A 17034-nucleotide genomic window follows, 5' to 3' on the forward strand; every position below is an offset into this window, starting at 1 on the left:
CCCCCTTACTTGCCAATAAGACTTTAATTGTCCTGTTCCCTCCAGTTCGGTATGCTACCCCTTGATCCTCTCCCACAAACTCAATTCCTACCCAACATTCAAAGCCCAACACAAAATCCAGTCCTTTATGAGGGCTTCCCAAATCCTCTCTGATCAGAGTGAATTGTTTCATGTTTTACGATCAAGAGCACCTGCTTGGTTAGAGCTCTTATAACAAGCAGCTTTGCGTCACTGACATAGAGTAAGAGGAGAATAGGGAAAGGAATCAAAAATTTCTGGACATAATAAAAAGAAAGTTCTGCAACTCTTAGCAGTTGAGAGAATTGCTAAAGATCCACTATTTTAAACCATAGTTACTAGACATTTGTGGCTATTTAAATTTGATTTAATCACACTTTTGGATCTTTTTCTTATTTTTTAAATGAAATGTTTCATGGCATGCATTTTTGGATAGGAGAGGGATCCTAGAGATGGTCAGTCAATGAACCAACAGGGACAGTCAAAGACTCTCAACTTGCATGCCCGCGTCAATCAATTGATAGGTGGTGCCCAGAGAAGGACTGAAAATTTTTCTGAAATCACATCTAGGCTCTGTGGGAACAAACACTGATTGATTCCCTAGGCCTGTGATAGATAGAGGGTTGGAGACTGGCAGCATGTATGCCATAAATCTGCTTTTAATTCTAAACGATCCTGGGAGTAGCTGTCAAAAATGTTGCCCTACAAATGTTCACCCAGTGACCTAGTTTCTCAAGCACATGTCCAGTACATGGCATCTTGCTTTTTCATCAGATAAAGAGATTTAAGAAGATACAAAAACAATTCAAGTTAATAAGGTCTCATCTGAGACGCTTCCAAACAATATCTTCTCCTGTTTTACATCTTAGTTTATTTCAGAAAAAATGGGCTTTAAAAAATTTTTTGCCATCTCACACATTTTTTAATTCAGAGTTTCAGTAGGGCTGGTCTCTAGATACAGTTTCTTCATAGAACAGTGATGTTCAAATTTTCCTGATTACAGCACCCCAAGGAGGTGAAATATCCAATTCCTACCTGTTTCCACTTTCAGTAGGAAAATATTTAGATAATAAATACTTAGGTAATAAATACTTGGAAAGATGCATTTATGAATCACTCATGAATCACTCATTGTTTTTATAAAATAAGTTAAGCTTATTAATATGCTAATATGTTATAAAATGATGCCCTACAGACATAAAAATAATCCAAAAATGTTACTACTTGAGAATTTATGTTGCATAGGTTCACGGGCAGTATATAAACAATGCCACTAGACAAGTATCACCATACAAATAAGTTTGAGAGTGATTACATATACATGTTTTACAATAAGAATATGGATGAATCATTTCTGAACCACAACTCAAGAATATCTTAAAGTCTAATCCTTAGCAAATTTAAAAGCCTAAATATGCAAATATGCATCATTACAGACTATAGGGTTAATGAAACAGCCCACAGCAAACTTAATTGATAATGATGAAACTAAAGCAACACTAATTTATAATTAAAAAGCAAGGACCACAGCAATGGAAAATCACTAACAACTCAAACAACACTCAAGATACACTGATAACAAATTATCCTTCCCCAAATTGCATGAATTCTAATTATTTGCATGCAGGCACTTTGCAATGTTTCCAAGAGCTACAGCCAGTTTTCTTAGCAGAATACTGAATTAAGGAAGCTCAGTAAACCTTAGTTACATGTCGTTCTAGTAGAATGATAACTCAGTCGGTATACTAATAAGTAGCCTACGTTCATATACAAAATGAATGTACATAAAATCTTAAATCATTTGCCCAAAAGAATAACAACAACAGCAAAAACAAAACCCCTTGGGTTTCAAGATAAATTTATAACCCTCTAGTGGACTACAGACTAGATTTTGAGAAGTTTAATAAAGTATTAAATAAAGGGTTTTATATAGGCATCACTATGCTGCCTGATGCTTCCCTCGGTTTTATTACATTTACAGATTACTCTTTCTCCCTAGCCTTAATCTAAAGGAAAGTTAATTGATTTTTAGCCAAGATTCAAATAAGACCTCTGTTTAGGCCATTGGCCTCGTATCACTAATTCTCTCTGTTTATCAGACCCCCCAGTAATACCAGTTAGCTGCATATAAAAGGCTCAGAGACACACAGCATTTTAGTATGTCGGTTATAACTCAGAGTAGGACTCACCTGTGGGCATAATTTTAAAGCAGGCCAAAACAGATCTGCATAGAAGTTCCCCTTTTAGCCCCATCACCTCCACCTCTCTCCACTGTGCTTGCATAAATTCATTAGGAATCATAAAATGTTGGAGCTGGAGATAGTCTTATCTGAGGTCACACACTGACAGCCTGCAGGTGGGATATATCCCTGAATTAAGTTTTGTTTGGCCCACCTGACATTTAAAAGATAAAGAAATTACAGATAAAATTCTAGGTTTCTGACTTGCCTTGCAATATCAGATGATCTGGTCACCTTGAGCCCATCTCAGGTGTAGCTAAGGATGCGCTGTGTCCTCTAGATGTGCATATGCTCTCAAGTTGCCACAGTTTTCAGCATTTTATAATGTCTGGCCTCTAGGCTGATCCAATTATTTTTGTTAACGACCTGGTCTGTGAAGCTATTTGCCTTCTTCATCTATGAAATCATCCAGAAAGTTTTCAAATAGCTTTAGCAGAGGGCTTTTTAAATATACAAAGGTGATTTTGTACAGCTTCTTGCTCTATCAAATGGATGAAGTCAATGAATCAATTCCTTGGGCAGCTTAAAGCATCTTTATTTGGCAGAATATACTTCACTATTTGTGGAATGCATAGATCACCTCCTCGGAGCTGCTAGGAACAATATGAAAACCGTTGATTCCCTCCAACTTTCTCATCTGGAGCCTTGCAATTGACAGCTTAACGTGAGACGCTGAAAGCGCCAGCGTCCTACTCCTACCCTGGTGCTCTTTCTTCATCACCATTAGGTATAAAAAAAGGCTTAATGTGGTGCTTTCCCACCAATATTTGCATTTTTTAAAGACAGAAAATTCTTGCCTAGTTGATCAGCAAATATTGATTGAATACCTACACAATATTTATTCAGTGGGAAGGATGACCTGCTGGCCTGCTGACTCTCATCCAGGATCTGTTGTCAACTTCAGGAGCATTGAAATCCTTTCCCCGCCCGCACCACCCCCCCACCCCCGACCCCGTGTGGCAATTCATCTAAATCTGGAAGCTGGCATTTATTCACTTCAAAGCATATGACTCAATAGGTCCATTCTTCATCCACATGAATGCAAAATCAGAAAAACCCTTTGGATGTACAAAGACTCAGTTTGTATTTATTCTTGGGTATAAAGGAAGCATGCCTAGAAGTGAAGGTCTAGTAAGGGCATAGTAAAGGTAAACACAGGTAATTCTAACAACAGAACAATGGCCTTTGCTGAGGGAAGGTCTTCCTCCCTTCTAGATTGAGGGGGAAGTTTGGTTGGTCTCCTTCCTTGCATGGAGGATGGATTCACTTAATGAGTAAGCAGATCACTCTGCATATCTATGCATCTTCTGAGAGAAAATTGCTGTGATAATATTCTTTCTCTTTTCTTTCTCTGGAATTTTATTATATAAAGTTCGGGAAAGAGAAAGAAACAGTGGGCCAAGAGGGTTCCCTAAATGCTTTGAGGACATTATCTTTGGAGAATCCAATTAATTTATACAAACTGTTAACAAAATAATTCATCTTCTTTTTATCCTAAAGAAAGGAAAAATTGCTTGTCTGGTGTTATTTTCTCCCTTCTGCAAAGATGAAGTGAATTTTTTTCTTGTTATCAAAAGATTTGAAAGCAAAAGGCCTTTCCCTATTTGCTAAGTGAAGTTTCCTTTTCAGATCCTCAAGGCCACACCTATAATATTTTCTAATCTATAGAAAAAAAAACCCAAAAACCTCATGCTGTGACTGAAAACCTTAGGGATTTAATTTTTTACTGCATTTTTAAGTTATGTTCTTTGGACCATTTTGATTAATGTAATGGTTGTCAAATATCAAATACAGTCAAATATCTACCCAAAGATACTGCACAGATACACACATATGTACGTGCATATGTTACAGTGACAATTTAGTGTTTATACCACTCTCCATTTGAGGTATCTCCTTTTTATAAACACACATACAGATACACATGCATCCAACCATATACACACAAATACTCACACACAAGTTGGAAAAAATAAGGGAGAGTTCAAGATTCCACCAGAATAGTCATTCCTTCTTTCCTTAATAATTTAACACATATTTTCTGAGCACCTACTACATGCCAAGTTCCTTACTAGAAGCAAGAGATAAAAAGATGAATTTTATAGGATTCCAGGATTATCTTGGCTCACACTTCTCAAAGCATATGATATGAATAGGCACTGTAGCTGTTGTCCAAATAAAAGAAGTTTGGAAAATTTTAGTTAAACACAATCAGGATTCCTATCTGCAAATCTTTCCAGAACTTTCATACACACACATGCACTGAAATCTCTAAGAGAAGAACATACCATGCAGTGAGTGCTTCCCCAACAGTTAGTAGCTTTTTTCCAATGAGCATTTTGAGGGGACAGTGCTTTGTGAACTGGGAAATGCTGGCCTAAACATTTTATAGGATTAAGGCTCTTAGAAGGAAAAGGGGCTCCTGATACTTTGCTACCTATATTTCCTTCTTTTTCCTTAAACTGGGAACACTGATACATTTCTAATTTAATCATAAAACTCTCTATAGCAAATATTTTAAGCTTTTCATTAAAAATCAACATATATCCATCCTAGGAATGAACCTGAAAAAATTTCAAAATTGTAGGAAATAAAAAGTCTAAGTCAATCCAGTCCTCCCACCAGGTTTAACTAACACTATATAAAGAATGTTTATATCTCTTCTGACATTTTTCATGCATGTGCAAATATTTATTTTCTCCAAACTATTTTGAAGCTGAGTATTCTGTTCCTTGTCTTCTTCACTCGGCAGTAAATCATGGGCACTTTTCCACAAGAGTACATATGAACATATCTCATCCACTGCAATGGCTACATTGAATGCCATTGAGCAGATTCACCATGATTATTTTACCAGTCCCCTTTTGATGGAGATGAAACTCCTCTCTAATTTTTTGCCATTAAAATTATTGTTGCAGTGACTAAACCTTAAACATACATCTTTTTAAACCTGTCCAATCACTTTCTTAGGATAAGCATCTAAAAATGGAATTGTATCAGGACTGGCACATTTTACATTTTGGAAAACACCGCAAAACTGTTTTCAAAAAAACGATGTACCAATTTATACACTCAAGCTTTGAAATTTTTACACAGAGTTCAAAATTGGAAGACTAAAAAGGAGTTGAGTTTTCATCTTAAATGAACTTTAAGAAATGAACAATTGAAGACTAATGTTCATTAGTGCCAGTTCTAAAAATCTGTTCGCAGTGTCGTATAAAATTGAGGCCATGGGCTTGAGCTCACATAAGTAACTACTTTGATAGCATTGTAATAATTCTCTTATAAGTTCACGGGATGGTCAGAAGATCTTTATTTGCATCTCTACCTGATTTTGATATTTTGGGGTCTTATCAAATGCCCATGGCTGCACTCTGACTCTAGGGTGAGGTCAATATCATCAATCAGATGATCAATGGATTATCACCAGCACCAGTTACACCAAATAACAACCTGTCTGCTCCAATCCTTAGACCAGTTCACTACACTTAGCAATCTAGTATTGCTACATATTCTGAGAAAGCCAATATGCAACCACTGTTATTCTCACTATTTCTTTTATACGACAGTTATAAAACAATCCTTTATTGTAAGGAACCTTGGTATTCTAATGCATATTCCTTAGGCAGCTTTCAATAAAGTGATATTGAACAGTAAGCAAAAATAATTATAAGGCATGTAAGAATGTTTTTTTAATATTTACCAAAAAAAAAAAAATCACGCTTTAAAATGGATGGTGATGTTCAGTATGTAATAAGTCACAAACGGATACCTCTAAATACACAGTTGGCTTCATAAAGCTTTAAATCAGGCCGAGGATAAGTTACACAGACAATTCTATTCAGAGTCATCTTTTTATACTTCCATACACCCTTGTCAATAAAATAGCATCGACTCAAGAATAAATGATTCATAAGGCATTTACAACTTCTTGTCTCATGTAATTTATCTTTATAATTTTAAATTACTAAAGAACCCCAAAGATCTTTTCTCACTAAAGTACTGTGAAGTCATCCATATTTTATTAAGTTTCAAGGACAACCCCCACACCACACCCACATTCAAAATTAAGTAACCATTAAAATCGCTGTGAAAATTTGTATACCCGTAGGGGGAAAAAACTAATCCTACATTAGAAAGTTGCGTTTAGCAAACCATTCATCTTTTTTTACCTGTTATACAAGAACTAGTGATTATAAAGAGTTGAAGCTGTCTATTTTAATATCCTGAAACAATGGAACACCACTCTGAGTTTGCATTGTTCGGTCTATCTTTTTTAAATTAAGTGTCCTTCTTCTAGCTTCACTGTACGTATTTTTTTTAAAGTCATGAGTATTCTTCAAGTTATTAAGGTAATTTCCTACGTCGTTCCCAAAATAAAAAACTTGATTTAGCCAAATATTAAATTATTGATATTACAAATCTGTTAATCTAGAGCACATTTTACTTATTTGTGTAATTTTAAAATTCACTTTCATTTGATTGACTGTTTTAATCTTCCTTAACTAGTGAGTCACTGAAAATAAATGGTGCAATCCTAATACGATAAATATGAAAAATAGGAAGTACTTAGGGACTGCAGGGGAATACATTACAATCAGTCCGTTTTCTAGTTAACGTATTCTCATTCTGTTTGTGTGCAAACCCAGTGCATGGAGAAGACAGATCACAAATTTGCAGCCTCACAGAAACATTGTCCTGATACCATGTTCTGACAGCAGAAATTGGCCCAAAGCTCTAACCATTTCCCCTAAAGGACCCTGACTGGCTGGTGCTATCCAGGTGCGGCACTGTCTGAACAAGGGGAACATCACGTCAAATTCCACTCATCTGTCAGTGTAGTGGATTGTTTCTTGAGATACTGAGATTGGCTGCTTGGGATCAGAGCACCATCCATCTTACCACGTAGGGGACGTGAAGCTGCCTGTAAGAGCCTGGAAAGAGGGGGACCAGCCGTTCCTAAGCAGGTGAGGAGGCAGCTGAAAAGCCTTCACTCCATCTGGGGCTTTGAGTGAAAGATGTGTCATTTTTCACATTTCCCAGATACTTGATATGCACGTGGTGTCTGCCTGCTCCTGCTTTATGAAAGAGGCGATTTTTCAAGCTTAGGCAAATGTGGCAAAGCTCAGGGTCTGCTGGCGTCTCATTTTTTCTCATCATGTCACTTGTTTTAACCGATTTGAGAAAATGAGATTATGTTTTTCCTTTTTGCTCATTTATCCATTTATTTATTTATTTATTTGCTCATTGAAGGGGGGATTATCACAGATAACTAGCCTTGATTTCTCTCTTGTTTTCATACACATTTCATTAGTGTCCCTGAAGATTTAAGACCTACGAAGGGAAACATCACAAGTCTCATCACAAAAAGCATATATTTACTCTTAAAATCAAAACCTAAGATTGCATTAAAGAAGACTGTATTTCTGACTGAAATAATCTAGAATATTGCTATGTCCAAGATCTATTGCTTTAATCTTTGCAGTGATTGTTGAAAAACCCAAGAAAGTTGAATAAACCTAATACCTAGAACCATTGGACTTTAGTTAATATCATTTTCATCTTTCTGCATCTAGAAGGGAGTATTTATAGTTGTTTTCATTTCATCGATGAATCTGAAATGGGTCTCAAATGTATAAACGCTTGGGGTTGAAACTGGCTTCAGTGCTGCAGTTTTTTGGGGTATTTGAGGTACAGATGAACCACGCACCGACAATAATAAGCAATTACTAAGAGGAGACAAAGGAAAAAAAATACTGAGTTTAATTGCAGACAGAACCCAATGATGTATTTCCCAGTTTAAAATTACTGTATTTTGATAATAAGCCCCATAAAGACATAAGTTTAATTGTTATAAGTAGCATAGCCATAACCCTCCACCAAAAATATCTAATATATTTACTGATAAAGAGAGACAGTCTACGTGAAAGCTCATTGCAAACTGTACCGTATTTCTTGACTGTATGCACAGGGCACAAAATAAGACAGGTAGCATTTGGTCTTATATTCTAGCCAGGTACCACATAGTTAAAAATGACAGCAAGATTAAAAACAAGATTGTTGTCACTATGTGGATAATTAGCTGTGTGAACAGCAAAACGTCACTCATTCAACATCTGTGATATGCACATTTGTAGTCTACTAAGTGGGGATGCCAGTAATTCCTGATCTTTCTGAAGAGCTTTACATTTTACAAAGCACTTTCATGAAGATTATTTTATTTACACTCCCCACAATATCCCTAAATGGGAAATTGGGCCCAGAGAAGAAAAATGACTTGCCCAAGGTCATGTCACTAATGTTAAGTGGCAGAGATGATGGCCCAGCCTAAGTTCTGCCATCCTCAAGTGCCACCCCTCACCACTTCTGCCATGGCCACCTTTCAGAATGGGTCTGCAGTTCAAATGAGTCCGTGTATTGACATAACTTGAAATTTTCACGAATTACATGAAGGTGCTCACATCTCTTCAAAAAGGCTCCTTGGCAAGATTGTGCTCTGTACTGGGAGCCATTCGTTCCTCCTTGGGAAACAGGCTCTGGAGATGAAATCAGATCAAAGTCCCCCAGGGCAGGTATTAGCTGTGTGACCTCAGGCAAGTCGCTCAGACCCTCAGAACTTCAGTCTCCTGAGCAACAGGGTGGGAAATTACACCTACTTGAATAAGAATTAAGCCAAGCAAGGTGAATTAACCTTAACAGTGTGCCTAAAACACTCACATTAGTTGTTTTTGTTTCGTGTGCTTATCGTTAAGTATTACACTAAATGCAGATTTCTCGCGTTATTTGTATGACTTATTACAATAAGTCAAAGACGTTTTTTGCCAGAACAGATTGGAGATCTACTGACTGGAGGTAACTTGGGGATTCCACGTTTTTTGTATTTTTTTTTTTTTCCCTCCAACTCGGCACTGGAGTCTCGGACTCTGGCAGTGGCTGATCCAGGCTCAGGACACGCGAGGCAGAAACACCAGCGCGCAGCATCGGCAGAGCCGTTTCCATGCCCTCCCGCAGGGGCACCAACCTCCCCTCGCCTTCCCTCCCGGATTCAGGGCTTTGAGAAAGAGGGCGGCTGAGGCCCAGAGGCAGCCCTGGGCCTATGCCCCAAGCTCAGCCCCCGCCAAACCCCTCCTCCCGGAGCGACCCAAGGTCTAGCATCCAGCAAGCTGGCGCGCTCCACTGCAGCCCGCGTGGGAGGACCCGGGCTGTACACGTACTCTTTCGATCCTGCCCCCAGCCGGGAAGCAGAACCCGGGAAAGCAGCAAGCAGCGAGCGCCCTGGGAGGTGTTGCTGGAGGAGAATGCCGAGGAGCCCAGGATCGGTGCCCAGGCTGGCTGCAGAGCCAGAAAAAGGCAAAGGCTAGACAACGCAGCTGGAGGAAGCCTGGCGGATGGGAGGAGGCCAGGAAGGGATTTGGAAGGAAGGAGGGGTGGGGATGGAGAGCTGGGAGCACTAGAGAACTAAGGATCCGGAGCCTGGGCGCGCAACTGGTCCCCAGAGCCCGGTCTTGGCGATCGGGTGGGAGGGGGAGGGGGAGGGGGAGGGGTGCGGTGAAGGTGACGGGTGGAGTAAATGGATGCACAGGCTGAAGCTAAGCAGAAAATGGAAGGCAACCTTTCCGAGAACCAGGGCGGGTGAGGACAATCGAGCTGGGGGAACAATAATGAGAAAGCTGGAGAGGCACAGAAGGAGAGAAAAATCCTGATTGAAGAGTAAGGCCATGGAAGGGTAAGAAATATACTTTGAACAGAAAACCGAAGAAAGCAAAATGCGTCTGGAACTCAAAATTCGATATAAGAAAAAAAAAAAAAAAAAACCACGCTAAAGAGAACTTGCCCCGGAAAATGCGGAGAGATAGGGGAAAAAAAAAAAAAGGCATCGAGCATACCGCAAGAACAAAGTGAAAGAAGGGAGAAAGGAGAGGAGACAAACCAGACAAGAAATAGTAAGTTACTTTTTAATTTCTTTTTCACTGAAAAACTACTTACAAAGTTAATTTTGGCACTGACATCCGCACAAAATCTCTAGCCACATACACACCAAGATTATGGTATCTATGCCAGATAAAAATGCATCCCAGGAACACGGACACATTATTTTCTTGGTTGCAAAGATCATATTTTGCCTCCTTAAAAATTCCTCAAGTCTTGAAAGTTATCCCACCTTTTGCAGAATATTTCGCTCTTGGCCAAAGTATCCCAAAACAAACGACTTCTACTTTTTAAGGTGTGTGCCAAGGGGTGGTGGGACTCTTAGAGAAAACCACCTTTTCTGAGAAGTTATTAGAAATACCTCCAAGACATTTTAGTGTTCCCCCTCTTGCCCCAAAGCATCCAGCCAACAAGTCTTGAAATTCAGAGGCAAGCTGCCCACCCTGTAGCACTTTCTGTCACTTGCCTTCAACCATCTGTTAAAAGACAGCGGTGAGACGGGAGGCTGCTGTGGAGCCAGCTTCCAACTTACCTGGTCTGCGCAGGTGATGGTGCTGGAAAGTGTGCTGAAGGGATCCATGGCAGAGCAGCATCGCACAAGCACTTATCCACAAATACAGGACCCAGGGCATCGCAGAGACCACTGCCATTCTCTAAAGAGAACATCAGACAGGAAGGATTACCCCCGGGTTTGAGCCCCCAGCTCCGTCAGTCCCACTGGTGAGAGAAGGGGGGTCTCAGACGTCATGTGCCTTTGCTACTTTGCTGGTTAGAATTAATGACCCAGCAGAGGTCATGCCACAAAGTGGGATTGAGGGAGGTCACTCTCCACGAGATCATGAATCCATTTTTGAAATTATTCAAAACCAAACTCTTAGGATGGCCAAAATACAGAAATAAAGTTTTTGACTATCTGTTAGGCAGTTTGAAACACTGTATCCTGACTAAACATGCAGTTTTACACAATGATCTTTAAGCTATAGTTATTCCAGGCATTGAAAGGCTGCACGCTCCTGTTCATTCTAACTTCATTGCAAGTCTGACATAAGCCTGGAAGGAAATAGTGGATTCTTTTTTTTTTTTTTTTTTTTTTTAATTCTACAGTCATGAATTTTTAATTCCAATGCTGTCGCCTAAACTAAGTAATCATTTCTCAGAGGCATGTTGTAATCTCCTAAAAGAGCTGGTCTTTTTGGCTGGACTTAAAACCAGAAAGAATTATCTTCAGCCAAAATGAGTTTCGGATACAAGATCTAAGCATCTCTCCTAGAGCAAACCATAATTTACAATATTGCTTTGCCTCCTAAGATCCTATCGTGGCATTTGTTGTAGTGTTGATGAATATGCATATACAGGTGGTATATGTATTTATGGATGAACATCCACCTTTTCTTAAGCGCTGAAACTTTGACAGTCTTCTCGGCACCTATGAGAATCTTAGGAGCTACAAAGGCTCAACTGTGCTGCATATTGTCCAGTTTCTCAAACAACACCTTATGCTGCATTTCATATTTATCAAATTAGTCAAACTTGAAGCATCACCCTTAGCCAGTGACATGGAAGCATTTTCTATACAGGAATCCAGTTAAGTATATGCTTTTTTCCTAGATAGAGCTTTGGAACCTAGATTGTTTCTTTTTTTCATCTTTCCACTGTCAAATCACACACTTCAAGTATTTCAACGCTACATTTAAAACCTCCTAGTGACCTCCCAGTGTGGCTTCTTTATTCGTGGAAATTGGTACTCTTTCCAAAGCTGTGATGTTCAGCAAGCGAAACATATACATTATATGTGTGTGTGTATATAGACATAATACAAGATAATTTATGGGTTTTAGGAGAGAGAGTGATGTAGTCTTTAAGAAGGGTTTTAGAACTATAATAGACAAATGGTGGCAACCATAATTAAGTGCAAAGTAGGAAAACATTATTTTCAACAGCATGGTGCCTTTCATGCCCCGGTAGGTGATTCACATAGACCATTCACTTTATAATTAGTTTCACAGCCCACTGTTTACTTTTGTGTACAACGGATTTAACCTCATTGTCTTCAGAACTATCAGTGTACCACAGATGCATTCTCTTCAGTAAAGATAAAGAACAACACCCCTCCTATGAATTCTGGAATGAATGCATTTGGGTGCCTTTTCAAAATACCCTGCAAATTACAGAAAGACAAAATAGAGGTGACTGTGGCATGCAATGATTGCTTGTGAATTTCAGTTAAAATGCACTAGGAATTCATCTAAACTTGAAGAAAGCCTACCACAAGCAAAACAGTTTTTCAATGACAGCTTTCCACACAGATCTTAGCACTCAAAAAGATTGCTGTGACTTGACGTTTGCAGTATTTTCCTTCTTTTCCTTTTTTTCATTTAACTTTCTTTAATTCTCAGCATTACTTCCAAGGTTCCTGCATATAGCTCTCTTTGCTCACTCTCTTACCAAGAGGTTGTCTCTACGGTAATAGTTGTTTCCCCCACCCAAAATAATGCATTCAGCCCTACATAGTTCTCTAGACCTGACTGAATAGGTTTGAAATCTGCTTTCTGAATCTTAAATCCTTAAAGAGGCTTCTTACCTGAAAAATCCAGCCAAGAGCAGAGTACTCTATTAGTGTTCATTGGAAAGCTCTAACACTTTCTAAAATCCATCTGTGCCACAATTGGAGATTTTTTTAAAAAGAGCTTTCCAATAATCTTCTTTATCAGGATTTAAAAAATATGTTTTTCTCTTCCGATGCTACTCCCACAGTAAAGAAGACATTGGGTTCATTCAGACTGTATTGTCAGAAAAGGAACCAAGGTTTGAGGGCTGGAAACCTTGTCATTTTCACCTTTAAATCATCTCCTGGCGTCACCTCTGCCTGACGAGACCTTTGAAGTGATGGTGAGATAATGTGCGGTTTCCTGATGAGAATCAGTTTATAGTTAATGAGGGGCCATCCCCACTCCAGTGCATTCAGGGCAGAGTAAGGCAGCAAAATGTAGGAGCAGGGCTGCTATATGGCGCTGTAAGTAGCAATAGTCTCTTTCAATACATCCCTCCTCTGTAAAGTATCACATGTCTTAAAGTGACATTACCCTTTATTACAGCTACAGTGAATTGTAATACCTGCCCACTAACTCTTGAACAACTCAAGCAGCACTTTAACACTGTATTGCCGGGTACGTCGTTCTCTTAGAGATTTTACAGATACTATTCATTTGCCGAAAGAGTAAAGAGGGAAGGAGAAACAAAAGAAAAAAGCGTTCTGCAAAATACTGATAGTGTTAATGGGTGTTAGACTCTAACAGCAAATGGGAAAGTGAAATGTAAGCCATTTCTTACCTCTTAATATTCTTTTAACCAGTAAGTTAACCCAAAATATTGTTGAGTTTACACAAATTTAAGTCTGTCGATTGTTTTTGGCAGCTAAATCTGGGAATATGGTCTATCTAGACTACAATATAGATGTTTATAAGCATAAGCCCAAAGCAAACCTTCTGAGTTTTTTAACATGTTTAATAAATAGAAGTATGTCATTTTCAGCATCGACGACTGGATTTTGATAAAGAAATATGCTCAAGACATTTTTTAAAAATTTCCCTCAAATAACATGCTGGGGTGGGGAGAGGAAACACTCAGAAGTTCAACATTTTGTTTCTAGTATTATGGTTTAGACACTTTCTTCTTTGGAAATATAATGTCATTGTACCTACACATCATCGATGCATATAAGGTGACCTAGTTTTCACTTACAGATTGCACTAGTAATGATTCATTCCAATAACTCAATCAGTTATTTCATGAATCACTTATAAAGCACCTACTATGTGTTAGATGCTTGGAGACAAGGCAGAAAACAAGACTGATGTGATTGCCACTGTCATAGATCATACTGTCTAGTCTTTCATTGTTTTTTTAAATCAAGGTAGTTCTCATAATATTCCAGCCTCAGAAACCTCTTCAAGTGCCTCAGAATACTCTCTTGCCTTTCACAGGCATTATAAGGAAGGTTTGATGCTGCAGTGTGTCTTTAGAAGCCATTCTCTCCTCTCCTGTTACACAGAGTGAGAGAATGAGAGACCCTTCAGACGCATCAGTCTTCCCCACTGGTCCTGCACAGTTGCACAATACACACAGAATAGCTCTTTGGACCCTAACAACCATTTATTAAAGCTCATCATTAAACAAAGTTCAAGATAACAGTAAATACAAATCTTAGAATGAGAATAAGTCAAGAGTGCCAAAGTTCTAGATGGTGTTGCGTGTTTCATTTCTGTCATTCATTATTGTTGAGTTGGTGAGTATATATAGAAAGCTCACACCGACTGTTCAATATCAAGACAAAAATGATAATAACTACAGTAGCAGCAGGTAAGGTTTATTGAACCTTCACCATGTGCTGGCACTACTCTATAGTATGTTGCTTATAAGGTGCAATTTAATCCTTTTTACCACCCCATAAGATAGGTGTAATGATTATTGTCTTCATTCATGGATGGGGAACCAGAGGGTGAATAGGGAGATTAAGAAACTTGCTCAAGGTATTATAGCTACTAAGTGATAGAGCAGATTTCAAACCCCAATGATCTGGGTCAAGAGCCCACCTCCTAAACACTAGGATTAAACACTTCATGGAAAAAACAACCCTCCAAAATTAACCATTATATTTTCTCATTTCTTTACCATTAAGATACACTCAAAAAATTATTATACATTCATTCAAGACTTATATACGGAGCGCATTCCAGGCATTTGAAATATAGAAATGTGGAAGGTAGTACTTACCCCATGTCTTTGTTTTTGTTTTTGTTTTTGGTTTGTTTCTGTTATGCTAATGCATTAAAAATAAAAGGAAGTTCACATTTGCTAATAAAGGCTACCATTTGAAAACTGTACATTATATTTTTCATTTCTAGGGATTAAACTAAGGCTCAACATAGTTTCTTATCTACAATTCAATTTAATAAACTTGAAACACATACTCATGGATTATGTTCAAGGCACTCAGGCATTGTTAGATTTTTTTTTAAACAACTGGAATAAAGACTTTCCCTTACATTTTTAAGTGGCTTCTATATATGTGATGGAACAAGAATATCAACCTAGTTCCATTTCCTCTTCCAAATACCTTGTCCACTGTATTGCAGCCAATGATCATTTTCCCTAATAATATAAGCATCAACGGATATTGACATTTAAGGCAATTTAGTCCATTCTTCCATCTCAAAGCAAAATTACTCTCATACCTTTCAAAGAAGTTAGGCCTTTGCACTTTTCACCATGGTAGGACTCCATCACTTGATCACTTTATTGTTTAGTGGGCCATAATGTTCTGGCCAATGAGGTGTCAACAAAACTGACGGTATCTCTTTGCGGCTGGAGCATTTAATTGTTGAAGTAACACCCTCTAGATCCCTCTTTGCCTCTGGAACAGGGACTAGTTACACTACCTGCCTGGATTCTTGAGAGACTGCAAAGAGCAGAGGCATCCCCTTCCCCTACCCACCCACAATAGATGTAGGTAGTAAATAAGAAATATTCTGTTCTTTAGGCAGTTGAGATTTGGGGGCTATTTGTTATTGCACTATAACCTAGTCTATCCTGACTGATGAAGACTTTAACCTATATTGATCATGTATTAACTGAATTTTTATGTTCCATATACTGCCCTAAGCTCTGAGGAGACAGCAGTATACACATCAGACCCAGTTCCTGCCTTCACAGAGCCCCCTGCTATAGAAATCCATTGGAGATTTTTGATCAGAGCAGTGATAAATCCAGAGCATTGATGATTGCAGCTAGAATCCCTTCAGGTTCTTATAAGTCAGGAGTTATAAACTGATCACTTACGTGCCCACAGCCATGCCCTGCTCAATCATTCGGTTATACAAGCACAATACTGCAAAAGGCAATGGACTACAGCACAATTGTTTTAGTTCTTCCAGTTACATGAATTCAAGATACCTACTCAGTTGGGCCAAACTCCTAAATATATACATTTCAAATACAGTATCTATGTATATGTACATTTGTTTATGTAAAAAAGAGAGAAAATCCTATTTACCAGAACTTCTCCCCATGGAGAAACCCACATTTACTCAGAAGAAAGGCCCAATGAAAATAATTGGGAGTGAAAGATAAAACACTCAGAATGCTTAAATAGCCAAGAATGTTCAGCATATTGCCCCACATAATAAAAGGCAGGGGGAGGGAGGAATGGCAGATAGAGGATGCAATAGGGCAGAAACCTGGAGGGAGGAAAAAATGGTGGGGGGCAGAGAAGCACAGAGAGAGATAAAGAGAGAGAGAGAGAAATGCAGAGGCTCTCCAGAGGCTTGGAAGAAAAGAACTGAGAACAGAAATGTCCAAAGGGGATTTCCTGGTGGAAAACTATATCCTGTGGAATAGGACTCCACCCTGCGTCTCTTCAAATGATTACAAAAGCTTCAAAATACAAAAAACTCATGTATACTACATGTTACTAAGTTAACTGGGAAACCCACTGAAGGGGTAAAATCCTGGATCCAGGCCCAAAGTACCACCAGAAAATCCCTCATTCCCCTGATGACCACACTTTTCATTTCTCGGCATTAGAAATAAAAGCCATCCTTACTTTAGTTTAAGAACAATCCACTTAATAATTTGGCTAATTTGAATTCACAAATGTGCAGGGAAAACAAATTTGAGACATGCAAGATTTTATGTCTATGCATATTTCTAAATTGAAAAACAACTAAAGGAATTTAAATAAATTACATCTGGGCTGAGAAAGATGCCAAGTTTTGGTCCAATGCAAATGAAAGTGGTTTAGATGTATGCCATTTAAAACAGTTCTAAGTATTTCTTGAAATAACGCATT

General features: G+C 38.6%; 1 protein-coding gene across 3 annotated transcripts in view; it reads right to left on the reverse strand.

Moving 5' to 3' along the window:
• TAFA1 (TAFA chemokine like family member 1) overlaps window positions 1-17034 on the reverse strand; it is a 501884-nt gene that overhangs the window by 472844 nt on the left and 12006 nt on the right. For all 3 annotated transcript variants that reach the window (XM_007192421.2, XM_007192420.3, XM_007192422.3), the window contains one exon: window positions 10720-10840. In XM_007192421.2, coding sequence (XP_007192483.1) covers window positions 10720-10840 — 121 coding nt within the window. The remainder of the gene's footprint in view (window positions 1-10719; window positions 10841-17034) is intronic.

This window comes from Balaenoptera acutorostrata, chromosome 10 (assembly GCF_949987535.1).
Source record: "Balaenoptera acutorostrata chromosome 10, mBalAcu1.1, whole genome shotgun sequence".
Classification (NCBI taxonomy): domain Eukaryota; kingdom Metazoa; phylum Chordata; class Mammalia; order Artiodactyla; family Balaenopteridae; genus Balaenoptera; species Balaenoptera acutorostrata.